The 20,586-nt window shown below is 42.2% G+C and overlaps 1 protein-coding gene across 1 annotated transcript; it reads right to left on the minus strand.

Moving 5' to 3' along the window:
- Positions 1–390: 390 nt before the first annotated feature.
- On the minus strand, positions 391–17,753 carry LOC104158053 (cytosolic phospholipase A2 epsilon-like). The gene is made up of 21 exons (XM_009695612.1): positions 17,727–17,753; positions 16,990–17,073; positions 14,191–14,263; positions 13,088–13,224; positions 12,556–12,687; positions 11,026–11,066; positions 10,262–10,304; positions 9,446–9,527; positions 9,077–9,246; positions 8,856–8,936; positions 8,063–8,100; positions 7,249–7,384; positions 6,446–6,582; positions 5,818–6,040; positions 5,003–5,117; positions 4,510–4,647; positions 3,177–3,284; positions 2,303–2,494; positions 1,663–1,829; positions 1,125–1,311; positions 391–599 (listed from the first exon to the last, which is right to left on the minus strand). The coding sequence occupies exons 1-21, from the start codon at positions 17,751–17,753 to the stop codon at positions 391–393; spliced, it is 2,520 nt and encodes an 839-aa protein (XP_009693914.1).
- Positions 17,754–20,586: the final 2,833 nt, after the last annotated feature.

Raw genomic sequence — 20,586 nt, forward strand, 5'->3', positions numbered from 1 at the left:
CTCACCACCACCTCGCAAACACAAAACAGAAGCGGAGTTAATAAAATATGCTTTTAATGTGATCTGCCCTGAACATATTAAACATTTCAAACTCTGTGTCAAGGCAACTAGCACCATGCTCATTGTTATCTTCGCACCTTCTTCTTCATGGCTGCCCATCCTCTGTACCATACAATGACTTGTACTGCACTGTTGTAGCTGAATTGCAATGAATCGCTGCAGTGAAATTCTTTGGAGAAAAAGGTTTCTCTTCAGTCTCTCCTTTGTTCATCTGAGATTGCCCTTCAGTGGGGTTGAGCAGGAATCCTTTGAAGCCTGCAGGCCAATCGTAAGGCAGCTTCAGTTTCTTGGCAGGTTAAGGAACACAAAAGCATCCTCCCTTGTCCGACATTATTTCTTTTTCTGCCTTTTTCGTGCCACTGCTGTGTGCAAGGCCTGCATAATGAGGTCTTTGTTATTCAGGATGTTGTATTCACCCAGATCAACCAGACGGTCATATGCCTTTTCAGTGTATTGAATTGAGTATGTTGAATAAGGGGAACAGCAGCCATAGAGATCAACTTTGCCATCTTCCATCTCTGACTCTGAGCGCTTCTGACCTAAGAGAAAGGAGCGACAAATGACTTCTGAGAGATGGGATTTACTCTAGTCATAAGCAAGGAAACTCTTAACAGAACAGGGAAAGGAGATGTCTCTTCTCAGAGAGAGTTAATAATCTAAATTACTCTTGTGGGTTTAAAAACTTTTTTAAAACAAATAATTCTGTTTCAAACTGACAGCTCAGTCCCTGGCTCGGGTGGGTATCAGCTGCCTCAGATGATGAGGGGAGAAAAATGGTGATTATTCCTCTTTTGTGGGTGTACACTGCAGTTCTGAGCTGTACCTGTGGCTCACGCAGATATATCAAAGTTACCTGCAAACTAACTAGCTTAGGGATTGAAACAGCACAGCCATGGCATCAAATCTGACATGGTAAAAAAGGTAACTTTAAACAACAGGGAAGTTTGATGTATTGAAATGAGTCAACAGTGAAGTTCAAGGGTTAGAGTATTAACTTATACTCTCTTTAATAGGTTGGCCATGATGTCAACTTTTTTTTTTTTTAACACGTTTGATTAACTTACCTGGTACTTTGTATTTTTGGAAGGTATCGTTAATTAGTGGGAAAAATAGCAGTACTGGTGCTCCTGGAGTCTCGGCACCATCAAAGAGGTAACACTCCTTCAAGTTTTTCCTATCTTCTTCACTCAAGTCCACCCTGGGAAAAAGGATTCCCTGCTCCGAGCAGTACTTGCAGGTCTGGTCCAGAGCCTGGGTCAATGAACAGAACAGTACTAAGACTTAAAGGAGATTTCAGGGCTCAGGATTTCTTGGAGTCCAGTAACAAAGGGGGCATTTTCCAAGCTAGCTGTGTGAAAGCGGTGAAACCCCTATTGGAAAGCACTGAGTCATTGGAGAGGTTTTTGTTTTCCCTGAGTTCTTAACATACAACAAGAAAAACAAATGAGAATATGTACAGCCTATAAATGAAGTGTCACACTGCAGCATTAAGTTAAAAAATGGTAGTGGTTAAGACTTTTAGTAGGAGCAATATAGAAAGCACCTAAGTGTTAAAAACTTCCACGTATACAGCTGTTGAAGAACAGCTTCAATTTCTCTCACCTGTATCTGGGATCCTGCGCTGTAATTTAAATGCAGGATGACGTCCACCTTTCTCTCTGGTTTTAGAAGTGGCATGATGCTTGTGTTGATGAAAAATCCTGTATCTACCAGAGACAGGAATTCCTCTGATTGTGTCAGCTGATTAGGAAATGTGTCTAACACAGTATCTAAAAGAAAAGATTTTTCTTGCTGTAAGTGCAGTAGTGAAAAACTGGTTAGCCTATTTTCCACTCTTACACCATGAGCACAGAGTCCTAACTGGTTACCATCTCCGAGGAAGGGAGATTCACCGTATCCCTTCTCTTCTGCCCTCCCAGCTCCAGCCACATGCAGTTTTGGACCTGCAATGGCAACATTCATGGAGGGGGTTTCTCGTGCCTCTCCGCCAAGTGTGTGTTTTCAAAGAGAGAAAGGGAAAACCACCACCAGGACCTGGTGCCCCTGCCTCAGGAGGTGTGTGCCACCAGCAAACCATCAGCATGGAGGTCAACATCATGCCACGCTACACCCCGGTGTGCCACAACTGATTGATCAAACAGTGATTCTGCCCAAACATGGCCTCTAACCTTGGAGACTGGGTTTAATATCAGTTTGGTTCTGCATGTTTATTGTCTTCCCAGGCATACAGATCTTCCGTTACCTTTCCATCTGCAGAAGTGCTTGTTCTCCAGGTAGTCATTATGCATCTGGAAACCCTTGAGGAAGTTGTGTTCCTGGGCAACAGCGAGGCGGTCGGTGAGAGCAGCGCGAAGAGCACTGCCGAGGGGGCCGGGAGGCGTGAACAGGCGAGTCCTCAGCTCCTGCGGCTTCAGCGGTAGGAGGGGATCCTCCTCTGCATGGGGAAAGGCTGTTAAATTCTACCTGCCTAGAGCAAGGTCATCCCCCAAGATGTCAAGGTAAGTAATAAAAAAAAAAATAAAATCAGTGTTTTCTTTATTTAAAAGGCCTAGGATGAAAAGACTCGATGAGCACAAGCGGCCAAATGAAAAAGGAAACAGAATGCTACTCTTACCAGCCAAATACCATTTCCTTACACAGTCTAGACTTGGATAAAAAACAAGACCCAATATCAGGCAGCGATAAAAATCTGCACCAGACATACACACACCTGTGGAACAGACTGAACGCAGGCTTTGGAAAAGGATAACTGTTGTACTTACTTGTATTACAGTGGCACCTACTTAATGTGGTCAGAATCTTCTTGCTTTATTAATCATTTACAGATCAATCTTATTATTCCTGAACATTTTACTCATCTGCCAACACCAGTGTTGAGCCCTCAGTGAGCACATAGATCACAGGATTGGAGATTTTTAACTTATCCCATTATGCTTTGCAGTATAAGACTTCGAATCCAATTCCTTACAGAAAGACAATGTGGCCTTTGAAGAAACACTCCAAACAACACCACATATACTGTACACATCTCACATAGCAGATGGGTGTGATGGTTTGTCTAACATTAACTCTATCTGACAATAAATACGCAGTAAGGAAGAAGTATGATAATTTACCTATATTGTCGATTTTGTCCTGTGTCCACTTGTGCCAGAAATCTTCTGATGAATGGGACAAATTCCAGATATATAACACATTCAATGAGAATAAACTACTCCACATGCCTGTAAAAAGGAAGAGCTTTCTAACTGAAACATTCACACATCACGAATTGCAAAACTAATATCATGAGATGAAATTCATGAGGTTTATGCTTTTCCTTAGTTTGTTTTAAATGGATGATGTGTCGTTTGTATTTGGCTGCAAGTTTTTAAACCTTATTTTGGTATCCAGTTTTCCTCTTGGTACAGAGAGCTGGATATATATTTTAATGAATGGTGAGGTTTTTGTGAATTAGTATGATTTGAGGGGCTTGGGTTTTCAGAAAAACACCCAAAAATCCCAAGGCTTGCATAAAAAGAAAGGATGAAAGTTTGCAATCAGAGAGGTTTGATGGGGGGGTTATATTGACAAGGGTGTAACTACAACGTGATCTTACAGCCTCTGCATTTGTAGGCTTCCCTTTTTGAGAATAAGTCTGTTAAGACACCAAGGGATCAGTTTTGACCTTGAGAAACATTTTCTTTAGTTATCCCTTAGGGGACAGGTTCTCACTGTTTCTTGGTTCGGGAAGTGCAAATGTATGCCCATCCAGCATAGGCTTAGACTAAAATAGTACAACATCTCCTTCACTATATGTCAAATGGCCAGTCAAAGAGAAGTTTGCATCTTAAACCAGTCACAAGTTGACAGCTTGTCTTTTTGCCTGGAAAACACCTATCAGTGCTCCACTTCAGTCAGTAACAAAAATGCTTCTGGGTACGACTACACTGTTTTCTGCCCAGGCAGTGTGGAAACCGGGGCCAGTGATGTGTGGCCAAAGCAGACTCTCTGGAGCAGAGGGGACCTGGCACGTTCAAACACACTCCCATGCAGTGGAGAATCAGCATGAAGGCTCATGTAAACTGTCTGTAGGAAGCACACAAATTACTGACCACCTGTGAGACAGGCCAGAGTCTCTGGAGTTCACCCTTCTGGAGCAGCATGAACAGGACTGTGGATTCCCAGGGACCTGAATTTTATTGTTGGACTGGAAGCAATACTGTATTTTTATTCAAAACTATCTTTAAAAATGAAAATAACTATTTGTCACTTTGAATAATCTTTTTTACAGTAAACTGAATCCATTATAGTAAGTATTAATTCAGAGATGAGATATTTATCCTTTCTGGTGAAACTGCCCTGTCAGTCATGTACAAGTGCTTTATTAGTGCTTAGTTTATATAGCTCACAATCAAAAAATAAAATAATAATAATAAAAAAATCATTCAGATGCTTTTAAGAGCTTACCTTCTAAGAAGCAAATCCGGGATTCAGGGACCTTCTTCATCAACCGCCCCATGAAGAACTCACTGCCAAAATCCTCAACGCGAACAAAAGCTCCATATTTTTGCAATCCCACCTCATAAGGGGTGAACTCGACCCATTCTGTGAAAAAGAACTTAGCTGTAGATAAAAAATGGTGTTGCTATCATGGGAATGAAAGGAGTTAAAAATTAAAATAATTTCTGCAGTGAAGTCTAATATTTCAGACCAATAGCAATGAGTTATAAGCATGGTACAAATGAAAACTCGTGAACATGAAAAGCCTTTGGAATATTTTTGAGTCTGTTGCATAGGCAGTAAAACTTTCACCTGACCACGGGGATGTCATACAAATACACCTCAGCTGGGGTTCTGATCTTTAAATGAGAGGGCTTTTTTTAGACTATCTAAAAAGACTGTCCCAGGATTTACCAGCTTAAATATAAAGACAGATGACTCTCAGAAGTCTCATAATTACCTTTGAAATCCAGAGTGCTATAGTTGTTCTTGACATTGACTGCAGTATAGATAGGCAATGGGTTCTGACCACGATCAACGGCCCGTTGCTGATCAGAGAGTCTATGGTTGTCTTTCTGTGATTCCAGAAATATGGTTACACTGAGATGAAAATTAGCACTGGAACATTTTCTCTGCATCTAAGCTTGTAGGGCAGAAAAATTTCTGCCTCCAATGTGTAATGTGTGCTGAGCTTAAATTCTGAAATGTTCCATATTTTTCAAATTCCTGTCAGCGTTCTGTTACTGAAATATCTCCAGGCATCCAATCTGATGCCAGATTATTTGATGACCCATTAGGATGAAATGGAAGGAAATGATGACGAGCAGAAAGCAATACTTTTGGTATAAATCAGCTTAATGCATTGTGCTGCAAGTTTATGTAAGACCTCTCACATATTTCAAAAGTCTGCAGGTCCGTTTGTTAATACGTCTCACGGGCATTAAGATAATGTCTGCAATTTTGCTATTTCTAAATAAAATACTTGCAGAATATGCCCCCCAAAAATCTTAAAACACAGTGTTTTTTCAAAATGTTGATCTTGGAGTTTTCTCAGAAAAACATATCCAAAATCTCACAAGCAAGAATGCTGATTTCGACCATGGCTGGATATCTAAAAGACTGTCACCAAATGTTTTGGAAATGGCTGTTCATTTGCATACACATAGTCTCGTAACAAACTACTTCTCTCAGCACAAACAGGAAAATATCTTCTCCAGAAATTAATTTTCAGAAAATTGTAAGCCACTGAAAATGCTGCTTTATGACATACTATACCCCATCATGCAACAAAGATTCCAGGACAAGACCCCAGAGATCTATAAAGGATGTTTTGTGGCCCTCGCTTTTCCGTTGGCACAGCTGCTTTTTGTAGTACTTCAAATACTCCAAGGAAAGGGAATTTATTTTGCATTTTGTCATATGTTTTCGAGCCTCACTGATTTGCTTGCCGAGATCCTTTTGTGACCAGTCAGCATCTCTGTACAAATTTGACATGGTCCTAGGAAGAGGAAATACATATTGAAGAGGGAAAAAAACACAGCAAGGTTTGAAGTAGGCAATGGCTACATTTTCTTTTTCTATTTTAAGTTCTTGATTTGAAATTAAGTAAAGGTTTCCTGTCTTCACTTCCCTAAGAAATTATCATGTTCCCTTTGAAGTCACAGTCATTATACCCGTCAAAACGACTTGAGCAGTTTTCCCTAAGCTGTTCTTAGAAAAACACTTATTTTCATGTTGTTGCAAATTATGTGGCTTTAATCTGTCAATTTTGGAAGAAGATCAAAAAAAACCAGGACTGTTGAGAAGGTATTATAAGTAGACTACTGCATGTCAGCCCCAGCCTACTTCAGTGCATCGGTGTCATCAGGAAGACTCCAGCCAAGAGCTGCCCAGTCCTACTCACCAGGTAGTACCAGACAAACCAGTCAGGTAGGTGGCACAGTCCAAGACATCGAGTTTCTTGAGCCCCCGCAGACTGCCATACAGCGCGGTCAAAGATCTCATCCCTCCTCCCGTAGTCATGATGGCCACCACTGGGGTCTGGGCAACAGAGGAACAGAACGGGCTGGCATCAGGCGGCTGACTGCGGCTCTCCACAGAGACCTCCTACGACAGAAAGCCTGACACCACCATACGTGCCCAGACACAGACTTCTTTCCAAATGAGTCCTACTGAAACATAAGCTACCATGTATTTTATAAAGGAGAACAGGAATAAAAGTAATGACAATTTTTGCTTAGATAACTGATGCTTGTCTCCAATGTGTTCAACATAGATGTTTGGTAAAAAAAACAAATGAAAATGCGTTAATTCAGACCAAAAGAGACAGTGAGACAAAAAAATCCATTGTAAAGGCAGGAATTAAAAAGAAATCTCACAGGTTGAAGAGAGGAGGAAGGATTATCAACAAGGACAACAATCATAGGGTAAAAACTGTGGAAGAAGCCATTTCTATGTAAGGAATATCTAGCCTGGCTTGCAATGAAGTTGTAGCAGGAGAAGAGTTAAACTCAGCATAGCAACTGCAAAGGACACAAATGGCAGGGTGAGATTAGAGGTATGGGGCAGTACTGGAAGTGTACATAAGTTTAAGTATGAGGAAAGACCAGAAAAAAATTTAACTAGGAAGGAAAAGAGGTCATATTATGCTGTCATGGCCCCACTGCTAAGCACCTGTTAGACGTTTTGAATGTTTGCCCTACAAACCTCGTGGTCCAGCAGATCCTGTTCCAGCTGCAGAACCTTCTTCAGAGCAGGAGCAACATACTTCTGCCTTTTGCATAGAAAGTCTTGCTCCTGCACGCAGAGGTCAAACCCTAAACGCACATCAAGGTGGTCTGGGCTGCAGCAGAGATCAGGAAAAAATAATATTCCATTTTATTATTGGTAGACAAGCTCAGAGTTTCCAACACAAGGAAATAAACCAGATCCACAAAATACCACATTTACAGAAGGAGCCTTTCCTACACTCCCAAGCAGGTACAAAATGCTGCATGAAAAAATAGAAGAAGGGACTGCTAAATTTCTAAGCAGTTATCAAAAGAAAACCTAAAGAGAGACACTCCTGCAGATAATTTCTGAGAGATCTGCTGTCTGGATTCTCTCATACTTTAGCCTGCACTGACAGCTGTAGGAAAAACTTGTCGCATTTGTCTTGAAGTAAGCAGCAAAGTTTACCTACTTCATGCTCAACAGTAACAGGTGATCAGCTGCACTCTTACACAGTGTTAAAGAAAAGGTTAAAGACTGTGCTGAGCATAACACCGACTAGCATTGCTGGCTTGTAATATTATTTGTTCTATTTTATGCATCTTTTTTGTTATTCATGTCTCACTATGGATTATCTATATGTATTGTTGATTTTACACATATAGTTTGCTTTCAGCTGATGTGATTTCCACATCACTTGGTCACACAACCTACTGTCCTACTGTGAGTGCCTCCTCCCCAGTAATGAGCCAAGGGTGAGACCAGTTCAGCTAAGGACACGTTAGCCTCCAAGAGTGGCCAAGTCTCTTACCAGTCTTCTGCCTTCGCATATAAATCAAATCCTTTATCCTGGAAAGCAAGAATGCAAACAGTGTAAGTGTGACAACCTGTTTTAGCACTCCTCTCCCGCAGCCCCAGGAGGAATTTTAGCTTGCGCTGTCCTAGCAATGCGGGTACAACTTGGGAGCTCTGAATAATCCAGCAGCATGTGTGAATTGACTGCAGGGGTTTATTGTCAGGGAAGTTGTTCAGCAATTCCCAATGTTTTCTAGTGAATGTAACGTCTGAGGACAACTGTTGCTTTCAGGGGAAAGTAATGATAATATATACCTTACCCATCTCTACTAACATTCCCTCCTTTAGGCAGCCAGCCAGGCTGCAGCCACACTACTGTTCCACACAGCAGCATTTCTCCTCCCTTTCTTTTGCTTATACCCTACAACGGCCCTGATCCTTTCATTCTATATGGATTTTTTTAACCACAAATATAAAAGTGCTTTGCAAAGCATGGTCATCATCAGCAAGAGACTGGCGCTACCTCCGTTTGTTCAAGTGCCGCACTAATGCATGAGAACGGGAAAAGCAGAGCCTCAAAATTTAGCATGAAGTAAGACCAGGACAGAGTAACAAGATGCCCCATATTCCCACCACCATTCAAACCGAACTAGGCACAACCTGGCCTTGTCATGTAAAGACTGTTAGATTGTGGCATTTTTGCCTGCAGGCTTTCATCATCATCAGAAAGTACCCTGGTAATCACCAGGGGGATGCAGATGCCCACACTCAGGTTTCTCAGCTTCTCCCACAAAAGAGCAGGCACTCACCTCTGCTAAGATCATGTTTTTTCCACTCGGAAAGGAATGAAGTTCTAGGTTTGGAGAGCCTTTATCATACACACGGGATTGCTGAAAAAACACAAATATAGCCAAGTTTATATTGAAAGGAATGTTACCCTCTTTCCACAACGCGAATTAATGTTACTATTTATGGTGCATGTTACTTTACATATCATGATTCTGTTTTATAAACTCCAGTTGTCACATACAAGGGAGGGAGGTCGCTTCTTCCCTGGTAAAGTAACATCCAGTGTTGGCTGCTTGTATCTGACATAGTGGAATTTGACAGGAGAGGAGGAGCTGAAGACCAGATCAGATCCCAGCATAATGTCTTGGGTGCCTTCGTAAGAGCCTTGCACTTTGAAGGAGAATTCTTTCTCTAAGGAAGCAACACAAAAGCAGACACAGAAGAGTTTTCTCATCAAAATTGGAAACAAAGGTTCTTACAGAGTCTATCACAAGGCTGTTCTCATGTTTTGGATTTGTTGGGCTTTTTTTTAATTCTTACATTAAGCCAATTGCCTTCATAATGTTAGCACATCATCATTTAAAAATAGCTGACGGAGAAATAACCTCACTTGATAAAGATTTCTTCTCCTTTTTCTTTTTCTTCTTCTTCTTCTCAACCACCTGAACTTCCAAGCAGCAGATTTTGCGAGACTGTAAGAAACACAAACAGTAAAAAACTTCATGGCAGGGAATTTTCCAGTCTGAGATTCTGTTTCCTAGTCTAAGGTCCCACTGATGACGATACGAATGCTATAGAGGTGGTGCACTTTGTCCCAAGGAAAACATTTTCTTTCAACCTCAGCCTTGATTTCAGATGCTGGCTGGAACAGGAGGAGTCTCTGAGAAACTGGATGAAGCCAGGGCAAGGCTGGGGATGCAGCATGGATGAACAGGGCTTGCAGAAGGGAGAAGGTAAGGACAAAATGGAAAACAGCACTCCCAGGATCCCGACAGAGATGCAGAGGATTGATTTAAACAAAAATAAGGAGGTTACAAAGCTAATGAACAAGTAGATGGCATGGTCAGAAAGTCCCTGTGTAAAAAGAGCAGTTATGACTGCAGGAAACGATGTGTGTCTGGGATGGGACAAACCCTGTCGCTTTGGCAACACAGGAATTCGGGAGGAGTGATGTCCAAGCGAGAGTTCACTGCTGCACTGATATCTTGGACCTAAACCACTTCCATGTGCTGCCTTTGCAACACCACAGGAATGTCTCCCCAGGTGCATCTACAAGGATGTGTCGTGAGGCAGGTGATGAAGTGGGAAATCGCAATGTTTCGGTGCTGGCTTTGCTCAGTCAGAGGGCATGTTGGCCTGATGGCTCTGAGTCAAGTGAAACAAGTGTGGCAACAGGACAAGAAATATGACAAAACATAACACTCACCACTAGTACTCCATTAGTAATGATGGTTTCAGGAGGGCCTGAACTAGGAAACAGAAAGAAAAATATGTTTTTAATACCTCAGTATAATTACAGTATAATTCGTGAGTCACACCCTTCTCCTGATTTTCCCCTCGCTTATTTTTAGCCGCATACTGGATTTGAAAGAAAAGTCCCAGCAGGCTCACGGTACAAATTTCCTCACTTGAGACTGTCAAGGCACAATCGTCATCCTACCAGCTCATCCAGTCCTGGAGCTCAGCAAAAAAACCCAAAAGGTACTGTGGGGCCAAACCGTGTGGTGATTTTATGCTGCGCCCCAAGCTGAGGCTGCAGATGGTTTCACGGAATCCAGTTTTTTAAAAATTGCAGTTTGTTGGAGGGTGGGATAGGAAAGGCTCTAGATCAGAAACCCAGTGCGTTATTCCATGTTGTGCTTTGAAAGGAGGTGAACGTCCCTGATGATCTCAAAGGCAAATGCGTAACAAAACAGCAGTCTCAATACTCTGGTCTTAAATAGTATTTGTTGTACTAGGCAAAGAAAAGGTTTTAGGGTGTTTTCCCCGTCTGTCTGAAGTTCATGGGTGGTCATCCTGGCATGCACCAATTCGTCACAGAGCTCATAGCACAGATTCCTAGGGAAACCATGTTCATCATCAGCATCATCAAGGAATGATGCACTCTGAACAATTATACTGGGTTATTTCATGCCTCTGAATTGCTGTTTCTTTTTGCTGCAGATTATGTTGCATTTCATGTTTACTCACATATTGTCCAATGCAAATCCCACCTCTAGCTCCTCTTGTCTCTGGAAAATAAAGAAGGGAAAATGTTTTTGGCACTTGTCTACTGGCTGTTCTCATAATGCGAGTTTTCACTCTCCCAATATAGGTACACATGCACTATTTGTGACTGGCAGAGCATTTAAAAACAGAGGCACCCACCACCTCACATCTCTGTGTCTTCAGCCTCAAGGTTCTTTATTGATAGGAAGTTTCTGGATGGCTGTGATAGCAGTTTTGAACAAAGAAAGCAGTTGGCTTGCCTGCTTCTGCTGGGACAGAAGGGACAGAGACAGGTGGAGATGCTGTCCCACACCGAGTCCGCCAGCAAAGAGAAAAAGGGTCTGCTGGGGGGAGCAGCCAAAACCTGCTGGTGTAAGGAGGGGAACTGGTGGCATGCAAAGCAGCTGTGGAAGAGGACAACCGCTTTGTTTGGCAATGTGTTGAGGGCACTGAGGGAGGGGTAAGTCGGACATTAAGGCCTGGTCTGTGGGGTGGTGGAGAAGAATAGAATCCTTAGGAGGAAGAAAGCACAGGAGAGAGGAAAACAAAGGTGGGGATGGAAGGGATGATGAACAGAGAAGTGAGATCATGCTATCGGTTACTTAGTTGCTCAGGTTACCTACTGCAGTAAAGACACTGAAAAGTTATTAATATAGGACAAAAAAAAATTTACAAAGTCCTGAAGAGTATGAGCTCTAACTACTGTAGCTGTGCAAACGCAGTAATGAAAGGCTCCGATATGGCACCTGTAACCACCCAGAGAATAACGAGCTGGGTTACAACTAGCGGAGTGTTTATATTTTGCCAAGGGCTGGTGGAAGTCCACATGCTGCTCGTCTGGTATTTTGCAGAGAAAGACATGGTCGAATAAGGTATTTAGAGACAATGAACTGCACAGTGGAGTTTGGGTGTGTGTAGATGAGATAATTAATCAACTGAATGGTGCATGACAGATGCACAAGAGACTGGCAGGGAACTGGAAAAAGAGTGGGACAGACAGAACATACCGGGAGGTGGGATGTGCAACTTTCAGAGCCTCCTTGGACATTCAACAAAGGAATATTTCTTGTTGTCAAGCTGAGTGGCATGACTTAGAGACCTTATTTAACCACCAATGCCACAGTTCGTAATTGGCAACTAGTCTGGTTCGACACTTGGTTCCAATCACAGAGTTATTACTTCCTAAATACTAGGTTAAGTAACAAGTTACGACAAAAGTATCATGTACTGCTGTGGACACACTCCTCGAACCTTGATGGGGGCAGGTTCAGTAAAGTGACAATTTTCCAAAGTTGCCTGACGTTTGTGAGCCTCTGTGGTCGACCCCAAACCCTTCAGAGTGCCTACAGATCCAGGTGTGAAGAGGCTTTCCTACATCACAGTGAAAAACAATTCCCTTTTATGTGGCTGGGCAGTCCATACACAAGAAGGAAAAAAAGAAAGATTTTGCAAATAACATTTTAGACAGAAAAGCAAACAAACACATTCTTGCCAACCCATTCCGTTTCTCACCTGTGAATCGCACTTGAAGTGCATGAAGACTTGCTCTCCCAGGGAAAGTTTGGCTATGTCAAAGTACACCGTGAAGAGGTGGTCATCTCGAGTAACCACATCCTTATCATAGAGTGCCAGCTCCAGCACATTCTGGGAAGAGAAGGACTTTAGAAATGTGTCAGGTTTCATTCAAAGCAGGAGGTCCTGGGGACAGCTGTTTTAGTCAGCTGTTGTGGGGAGTGGGAGGACATAAAGAAAATGGGCAGGAAGGGAAGGAGGTGGAGGGGAAATCAATTCCATGTAGGCATCTGCCTATGAGGAGGCATGAGAGGATACCACAGACATCCCAAAGGTCATATTCTACCCATGGCTGAGAAAGATACTTGTCTTTCATGGCATGGAAAAGCATCATAAGGATATGTGTTATTCTCTCATCTTTCTGCATCTTTCTTTGCTGCTTGAGAAAATGACTTGTGTCCCCTTTGCAAAAGGATAAAACCTGGCAGTTGCTCCCTAGGTCGTGGTTAACAGGGAAGTCCCAGCTCAGTACCTTGACCTGACTCTGGATCCTGAAGTAGAAGGTTTCATTCCAGACTGGATCTTTGCAGTTCCTGACAGTTTTAGTCTGAAATTTGTTGGTTGAAGCAGTTGGCAGCCACAGGCTTACGTAGCAATCAGTCTGGCTTACTGTATGTTAAAAAACACAAACACAGCTATAATGAGAATTTGCTCTAGAGGAAAGAACGTAATGAACAACGTGAAGCTTTGCTTTCAAAGAGATACACTATGATACATGATGACATATTTGTCTAACATAAATGTTACCATTTAGGTAATAGGAATGGAGAGCAAAAAAGGGGGACATGTTTCCTCTCTGAATAAATGTGATTGCAGATATAATAAATGCATTAAAAACAAAGGATTTTCTCCTTCTTCAATGTCATCAAGCAATCAGTTTAGCCCAGGATTAAATAATTCGGGACAATCACAGCACCCTATATCTGAAAGGGTTAAGGAAACAAAGTGATAGCTTCTATTTTAGCCAGACAGAATATTAAAAAAAAGCCCACAACATAGAAAAAAATAATGCTTCTGGATTTCTGCATAAGTAAAGCTATAATCTTCTATTTCAGTTGCAGTCTATCATCAGAAGCGAACCTACAAAATCTAACAGCTCCTAACAGGGTTTTATCTGTGAAAGCTGGTAGGCAGGGAATCAGGGTATGGTAATCTGGATTACTTGGCCTTGAGAAAGCTTTGAGTACATGCTAAATTTGAGATAAGGCTGCTACATTTGCAGTATTTGCTCCATTATCCCAAGAAGTTTGTGTATGTAAATATACTCCAGAGGAAAACACAGGAGCTCTTTCCACATTTCTTGCTTTCAGCAGACTGCAGAGCTTTCCCTGCTCCCGTTGGGGATGCAGAGAAATATGTGCGATAGGTACAGCTGTGACCTTATAGAGCTACCTCTGCACAGAACGGGGCTGATGCAAAGAAGAGCACACACTCTGTTCCTTGCTGGAACCAGCATGCCAGTGAGAGCACTTTCTCTATCCATGGAAGAAATCTAGAAAGTGCTTTTCTTGGAGCAGGACTAGCTAGTACCCCATGAAGGTTAAGTGGACCGTACAGAGCACTACAGATACTTACAGACATCTGCCTGGTGGATATTTCTTGCTCTTATGACTCTTATAGTCAGTAAATAACACAGAGATGATTCTATCTGCAGGGAAAAAAGAAATGTACAAAAGACAGGAGTGAATACTAAAGGTAGATAGCGTATTTGGAAGATAGAAATGATCAAGAGAGAGAAATACCCAAATCACGAACAACTTAGTTGAAGTTTTCTATGTGACTATGAAATGGCCAATACATTTATTTTCCTACTAATATCTAAATCAAGTACTAGATTGAAAGGCTTCTCTACTTTTATAGCATGATACATGGATTTGTGTTATTATAGAGAATTTATTTGCTTTATAACTAAAATCTAGCTGCACAAAGTGGTAAGATTCAGACATAGCTTGGGAGAAGATTTACTTGTTAAATTTCCAAGGCAGAAAATGAAAAGCTGCCTTAGGCTTTTTGCAAGTGATAAAATTATCAACGTGAGAATCGCCTCCCATCCAGTCGTTACACATGTTCAGTCTCCTGGGCTCCGGGGTATAGTTTTCTCATATTCTGGCTCTTTTAAAGGTACAATACTCCCCAGAGTTAAATGCTGACCTCTGATCCCCACGCTGCTTTGCACTTCCACCATGCTACTCACTGTGCACATGTTTTTCATTTACGGAGAAGTAACTGCCCCTCTTGAGCTGAGCTTGCCTCTGACTTTTTCTTGTGAGAAGTTTTTCTCTAGTTTTGAACAAGTAAACTCTTCATGTCTGGAGTTTCTTTGCACTGTTTTGCATAAGAAGTGCAAACACAATGATAAGATACACCTGATAAGAAACTCTTGTTTGTTCCCTTTGACTTCCTTCTTTGGTATTAGCCCATGTCTCCAACATTAAGGCCTCATACTTGACTTCTTAGTCTCTCATATTGCTGTTCTGGTCTCATGTTGGAGTCCAAACATGAGTCCATATCCCTTCTCCTTTCACCATAAAATAAACAAATAAGTACCGTTAATCACCATTTGCACCTAACCTTTTATTTCTACAGTCATGGAAAGGGGGAAAAGATGCAATACGTTGGAATAAAAATGAGCAGGAAAATTTTACTTCAAAAGTTCTAAAATGCAAAAGGCATTTAATGCAACTACATAGCCATGGACAGGCAGCGACACCACCTGCTCACTCCACCTATACTGCAAAATGACTATGAAAAGACTATTGCCAGTCCTTAAGTGCCATTAGCATGACACTGACCTCCCTAGTCCCACCGAGAAGGATGTGTGATGTAGGTACCGCAAGAAAGGAGAGCAGAACGTTTGTTCTTGTTGGCCTGTCTAAGCAAAACAATTTGGTATGTACTGCATTCATAATGTGCCGTGCCTACCATCCATAAAAAGTGCGTCAGTATTCATAGGCTTGATGGAATATATGTCCATGTGATGTCTCTCATCATGTTTAACCTGAGTGTATTAATGCATGCAGCCGGGCTAATGAATATATGTTGTTGAGATGGCGGGCAGTTAGCAAGTAGGTTAATAAAGAAACAGGTAAAATTAGGTTCCAGGTAACCAAAGCATCCCGTTCTAGGAAAAGGCACCAACAACATTTGTGCCGTTCAGCTGCACAGCAGGTGACCTTCTGCAAATCAAGGATGTCAAACCACTGCTAAGAGTCCAAAGAGTAGCTGTGGATAAGACCATCAAAGACACTTGTATTCGTGTCTCAAACCTAAGTCCTAAGGCACAGAAATGAGGTGGGTGCAGGTGGAAAGTCTGGAGTAATTACAGAGCCCATAACTGGTGCTGCCAGTGGCTGCCTTTGGCAAAGGCAGTTTCCTGCAAAGGCTCAACTCAAGTTTCAGGGATCGGGTCCCCTGGAGCCACCTTCGTGTCTTGTGGGGATCCCAAAGCAGCGAGGAGGGAGTGCAGATTGAACAAAGTACTCAGGCACTTGGATGTGCCCTGTCGTAACCAGGGAGCCTTGGCTTACACATCACAGGTTTATAACAAATAGACAAAATCCCGTCAGCAGTCTGAGTTTTGCCTAAAACATTTGAGAGGTTTTGTTTGTTCTTCTGAACCTGCCATGGTCCTGCAGCGTAGAGAGTTGTGTTTTAGATCATATTTTCTCATCTTTGGATTTTCCATTCAACCAATCAACAGCAAAGTTTGGCTGTTCCTTAAACTGTAAGCACAACATTTGTTGCTCAGCAACTTAACTCAGCTTGAAACGGAACAAGGGAGAGTTCCTAATTATTACTAAATGGCCTCAAACTAGAGAGAGCAAGGTCAAAAAGGCTTTTCAGCACATCTGGTCCTCTCATTTCCTAGAGGAAAGATTTCATATAACGTGTCTGAAGTCTTCTGGAAAACTGTAAGTCTTATGTAGAGGCCAGAAGAAGGATTAATCCAGGAAATCAGGTCTTGAAAATCCACTTCAAGATTGTCTCATACCCCTTTTGGGAGTAAGTGGGACAATTTCACAGCTGTTACTACCTACACTGGCAGTAAATTTGCCCTTGTGCTTTAGCAAGACAGATGTAGCAGAAAGCCTGTTTAAACCCATCCCTTTAAAGATATTAGTCCTGTTAAAACAGGGCTCCTTTCCCTTGTGCCAAGGATAGAAAACAGCACTATGACATTAACATGAAGCAAGACTGCGTAAGTGAAGTGATCACAACGATAAGCAGGACGGTGTTTCGCAGAGGAAGCTGGATGGGTTACGGTAGCTAATTAGACTGTTTGGCAGATGCTGAACCCTATCTATTCTCACCCAGGCTCCACCCAGCAGGAAAGTCTCTTTTACAGTTTTCTTTTGAAATTCTCCTTTGCGGTACCTTTGTAACAGGAGTCCGCTGTTCCCCATCAGAATTCAGCAGCGTAATTCCTTCTCCTAGGCGAGAGGTTTGAGTCGTCAGCTCCTGCAACAAGAAGGGCCAACGTTACCCCTGGAAAAACCATCCTGTCTCTGAAAAGCAATCCTCATTGGGAATTGGGAACGGCAGAGCAGCAGTGAAGGGGAGCCCACAGCCAGTGCTAGCAACAGAGCCTTGGCAGGTACAGGTGCTTGCCGCTGTGCCCAGTGCCACCGCCTGTGCTGTGCTGGTCCCAGCAAGCCTGGGCAGAGGAGCAGCAGCCAGGTAAGGTCCGCCCTTTGCATGACACATAGGGAGGGAAGGCAGCTCCTGGCCCTGGCTGTTAAAGGAACAGCAAACGTGTCTCCTGTAAACACGCCCTGTCATTAATCTTTCACTTTGAAACACATCTCCATGCTATTTAATACTTATTCTAAGGTTGCATATGTAACTTCTCTAAAATTAAGAAAACCCTTGAATATACAAAATGCTCCCCTTGTAACTAAACTCTTACTCCGCAAGTAGTTTTCACCTCCTTCCTATGGTTTGCTATAATTTTTTAAATTTCAGTAATGAGCTCTTGAAGCACTGATTTCTTCATCCTGCGCAGAATCAGTTATAGTCAATGGTAGGTCAAGAACGTAGTACTGTCTTTGCACCGTGTGCAGCATAACCAGCTGAGATCCCAGATGCCTTGCTTTGCTCTGCACCCTTCTTACCTGACACAAAATGCCACCTCGCTCCATTGTGGTCGCTGTCACATACACGTCCAGTGTTATCTGTGGCAATGCAATTTCACATCTTCCAGCTTCCACAGACGCCAATAGTTTAAATGCCTCATATGCAGGTGAGCAACTGTTTTATAAACTGACTCAGAGCCCCACCTCTGCCTGATTTCTTAAACCCAGCTATTCCCCTCCCATTTTCTTATGCTAGGAAGCTGAATCCTGTAGTTGAATAAGTAGGAAAAAATACCTTTGCCTGTACAGTAGGTGGAAGTATGCTGTTTGAGTCACTTTGCCCAATACTGGCCAATGGCAGGTTTATAACTAATGGTAAGAGAAGGATGCCCTTTCATCTCAGCACTGAACTTTCCACTTAGCAACACCTCAAAGCCTACAGAAATACATACTCCGCAATAAGAGGTAGCAACAGTACACTAATCGGATTTAGGTGATCTGTGACAGTAAGCAGATAGATAGGATAAATCAGCTAAAGGAAAAAAAAAGAGGGACAACACCATTGCTTTCAAACTAAACTTGGTTTTGCAAAAGCCAGTTGAAGGCTTCCTGTACCACATCCCTGCAATCACAGGTCTAGGTGTGCAGAGCAGAGGCAGGCATATGGTGGTTTATATCTACCCAGCCTTGGTTCAACAGGGCTGGCTCTCTCCTCAAGTTGTTGTATTCTTTCCCCCTTCCTTCCTACAGCTCGTTATTACTATTTTCGTTTAGACGAAGAGTCCTGAAGCAATGACTTTTCTTAGCTTAGCTCCACCCCCTGTCAATAGTTCTGCATCACTATCCAGCTCAGACTAAGTGGCTGTAATCTAGCTGCATTTAAGCACCCGTGTCTGACCCAATGAACCCTGCCAGCCAGAGGCAAAACTCGGCATCGACCGCACGCCGCCCTCGGCACCCTCCTCGGCACACCCGCCAAGCCACCGCCGCGGCAGGACTCCTGCGCCTGCTCCACTGAGCACCCCAGCTGACCCCACGCCATCAAAACAGCATGGCTCCCAGCTCACCGGAACAGGGTAAAACAGGGCAGCCAAAGAATGTTGTATCTTCAGCAGGTCATAACAGATCAAAATCTCTGGGGGAAGGGAATCCTTTGGCTTCCCTGCTCTCCCAGTACATTGTCTTTGAGCAAAAAGTTACCCGTTCCCTGAGCATTCTTGAGCTTACTGGTGAAATGTTGCTAGCAGCCAGCACAGTTCCCATTTGCACATTAACATGCAAAATATCAACAGTCACCATGGTCAGCTTGGTAGAATAAATTTTTGCCATAGGTTATGTTATTTCACAACACTGTGACGGGTTGTGTCTACATACACAGCGTGTTTCCTCCGTGTGCCAGCTGCAATGATGTAATTTGATGAAATGCAGTTTTCATCACGTCACAGAAAACCCTTGGCAACATCAGCATCGTTCAGTCAGAGTTAAAGGCACTGCTTTATTACGACATCTCCTTGGAGGGCTAAGCTATGAACCAGACTGTCCACCAGGTCTAGGGCTCCGAGACTGTCGCTCCCACAGTGCCAGTGGCCAAAAAGCTCTCGTTTTCATGAGTAATGTTTGCAATCCACATCAGAGACAGCCCTTGCGGGAGGGAGGGACTGTGGCTTGCTTTATACCCCTGCAATCTGTCTCTGAGACATTCCTTTATCCACAATGCTTACAGCAAATATTTGGTATGCTCTTAAGCTCTTTGCAGAGATAACAACGGTTTTGTTTTCCTGGAACAAGGAACACACGGTGAACCTGGAGCATATTACTGTAATGGCTGAATATGTGGAGCAAGGAAGAATTTCCTTTTTGCGAACAAGCCTTTATTGTCCAGTATTGTATATACGAACCATTTGCATGTAAATAACATTTCTTCAGAGCTGGAGGTGGCATGAGTTTATGGCCAAAAACTCTATTTTTTCACATGAGGGATTTCAGGTTCAACTGGAGGCAATCCCCAGGGTTATATGCAGAACACACAGCACTGTAGTTCTGATTCTGACTGGTGAAACTAATACAGAACAAAAAACCCAGCAGAAGTGCATATTTGTTCAAAACCTAAATGTTAATATTTATGCTGTGATCTTTAGGCTTGCAACATTAGACTACAGTTGCACAAAAAAAAAATTAAGATTTGGTTTGACATCATAAATGACTAAAGTGTTAGCAAAAGTCATTGCGAACCAATTTGTGAAGATAATTTGTCATTGTTTCTTGCCAAAATGAAAATCCTCAGAGTGTCATTTTGCACCAAGCCAAACATGTTATCTGACTGTAAATGAAAGCTGTTATTTTCAGGTTGGGTTCCCTGGGCTGATGAGGTAGACAATCTATTAAAAAGAAGCTACGTTTCAAACCAGAAATGTTTTCTAAAATATTAACATGAAATGTTTCAACTTACCCAAGTATTTTCCCTGTTTTATTTTAGCCCCAGATTATGACATCTAGTTGATATTACAGTTCACCCTCAGCACTTTCAACAATTCAGAAAAGACACTTTCCATTAGAAGGAAAATGAAGAAAGCTTAGAAATGCAAACCTATAACAAATATTATCGGTGGTTTTGTGCTAGATCCCATGAAAGGTCTGTTCAGATTACTTTAAGATGGTCTAAATTTTCCCAGTTGTCATTAGGACACAAAACTTATTAATAATAATAATAAAAGTCTTTTCAATTTGACTTGCTCCTGGAATACAGAGGTTGTTACGGATTTATAATTTTACAAATAAGCATTTTTGTTGATGAGCAGAAGTCCTAAACTGTTTAAACAAATTGCGTTAAGTAAAACAACAAAGTTTTTGTTGTCTAGTGGAAGTAAAATATTTTCATTTCAAGCACTTTTCCTTTTTA

The sequence above is a fragment of the Cariama cristata genome, unplaced genomic scaffold (genome assembly GCF_000690535.1).
Source record: "Cariama cristata isolate BGI_N322 unplaced genomic scaffold, ASM69053v1 scaffold6742, whole genome shotgun sequence".
Classification (NCBI taxonomy): domain Eukaryota; kingdom Metazoa; phylum Chordata; class Aves; order Cariamiformes; family Cariamidae; genus Cariama; species Cariama cristata.

What these genes read in the sequence shown, in the direction of transcription:
- LOC104158053 (XM_009695612.1), bottom strand. Translation starts at nt 17,753, where the DNA reads ATGGAGCGAGGTGGCATTTTGTGTCAG. An exon ending in AGCGGACTCCTGTTACAAAG is followed by an intron (nt 14,264 to 16,989) that starts GTACCGCAAAGG and finishes TTTTCCCTGCAG; the next exon opens with ATAGAATCATCTCTGTGTTA. An exon ending in GCGCAGGATCCCAGATACAG is followed by an intron (nt 1,312 to 1,662) that starts GTGAGAGAAATT and finishes TCATTGACCCAG; the next exon opens with GCTCTGGACCAGACCTGCAA.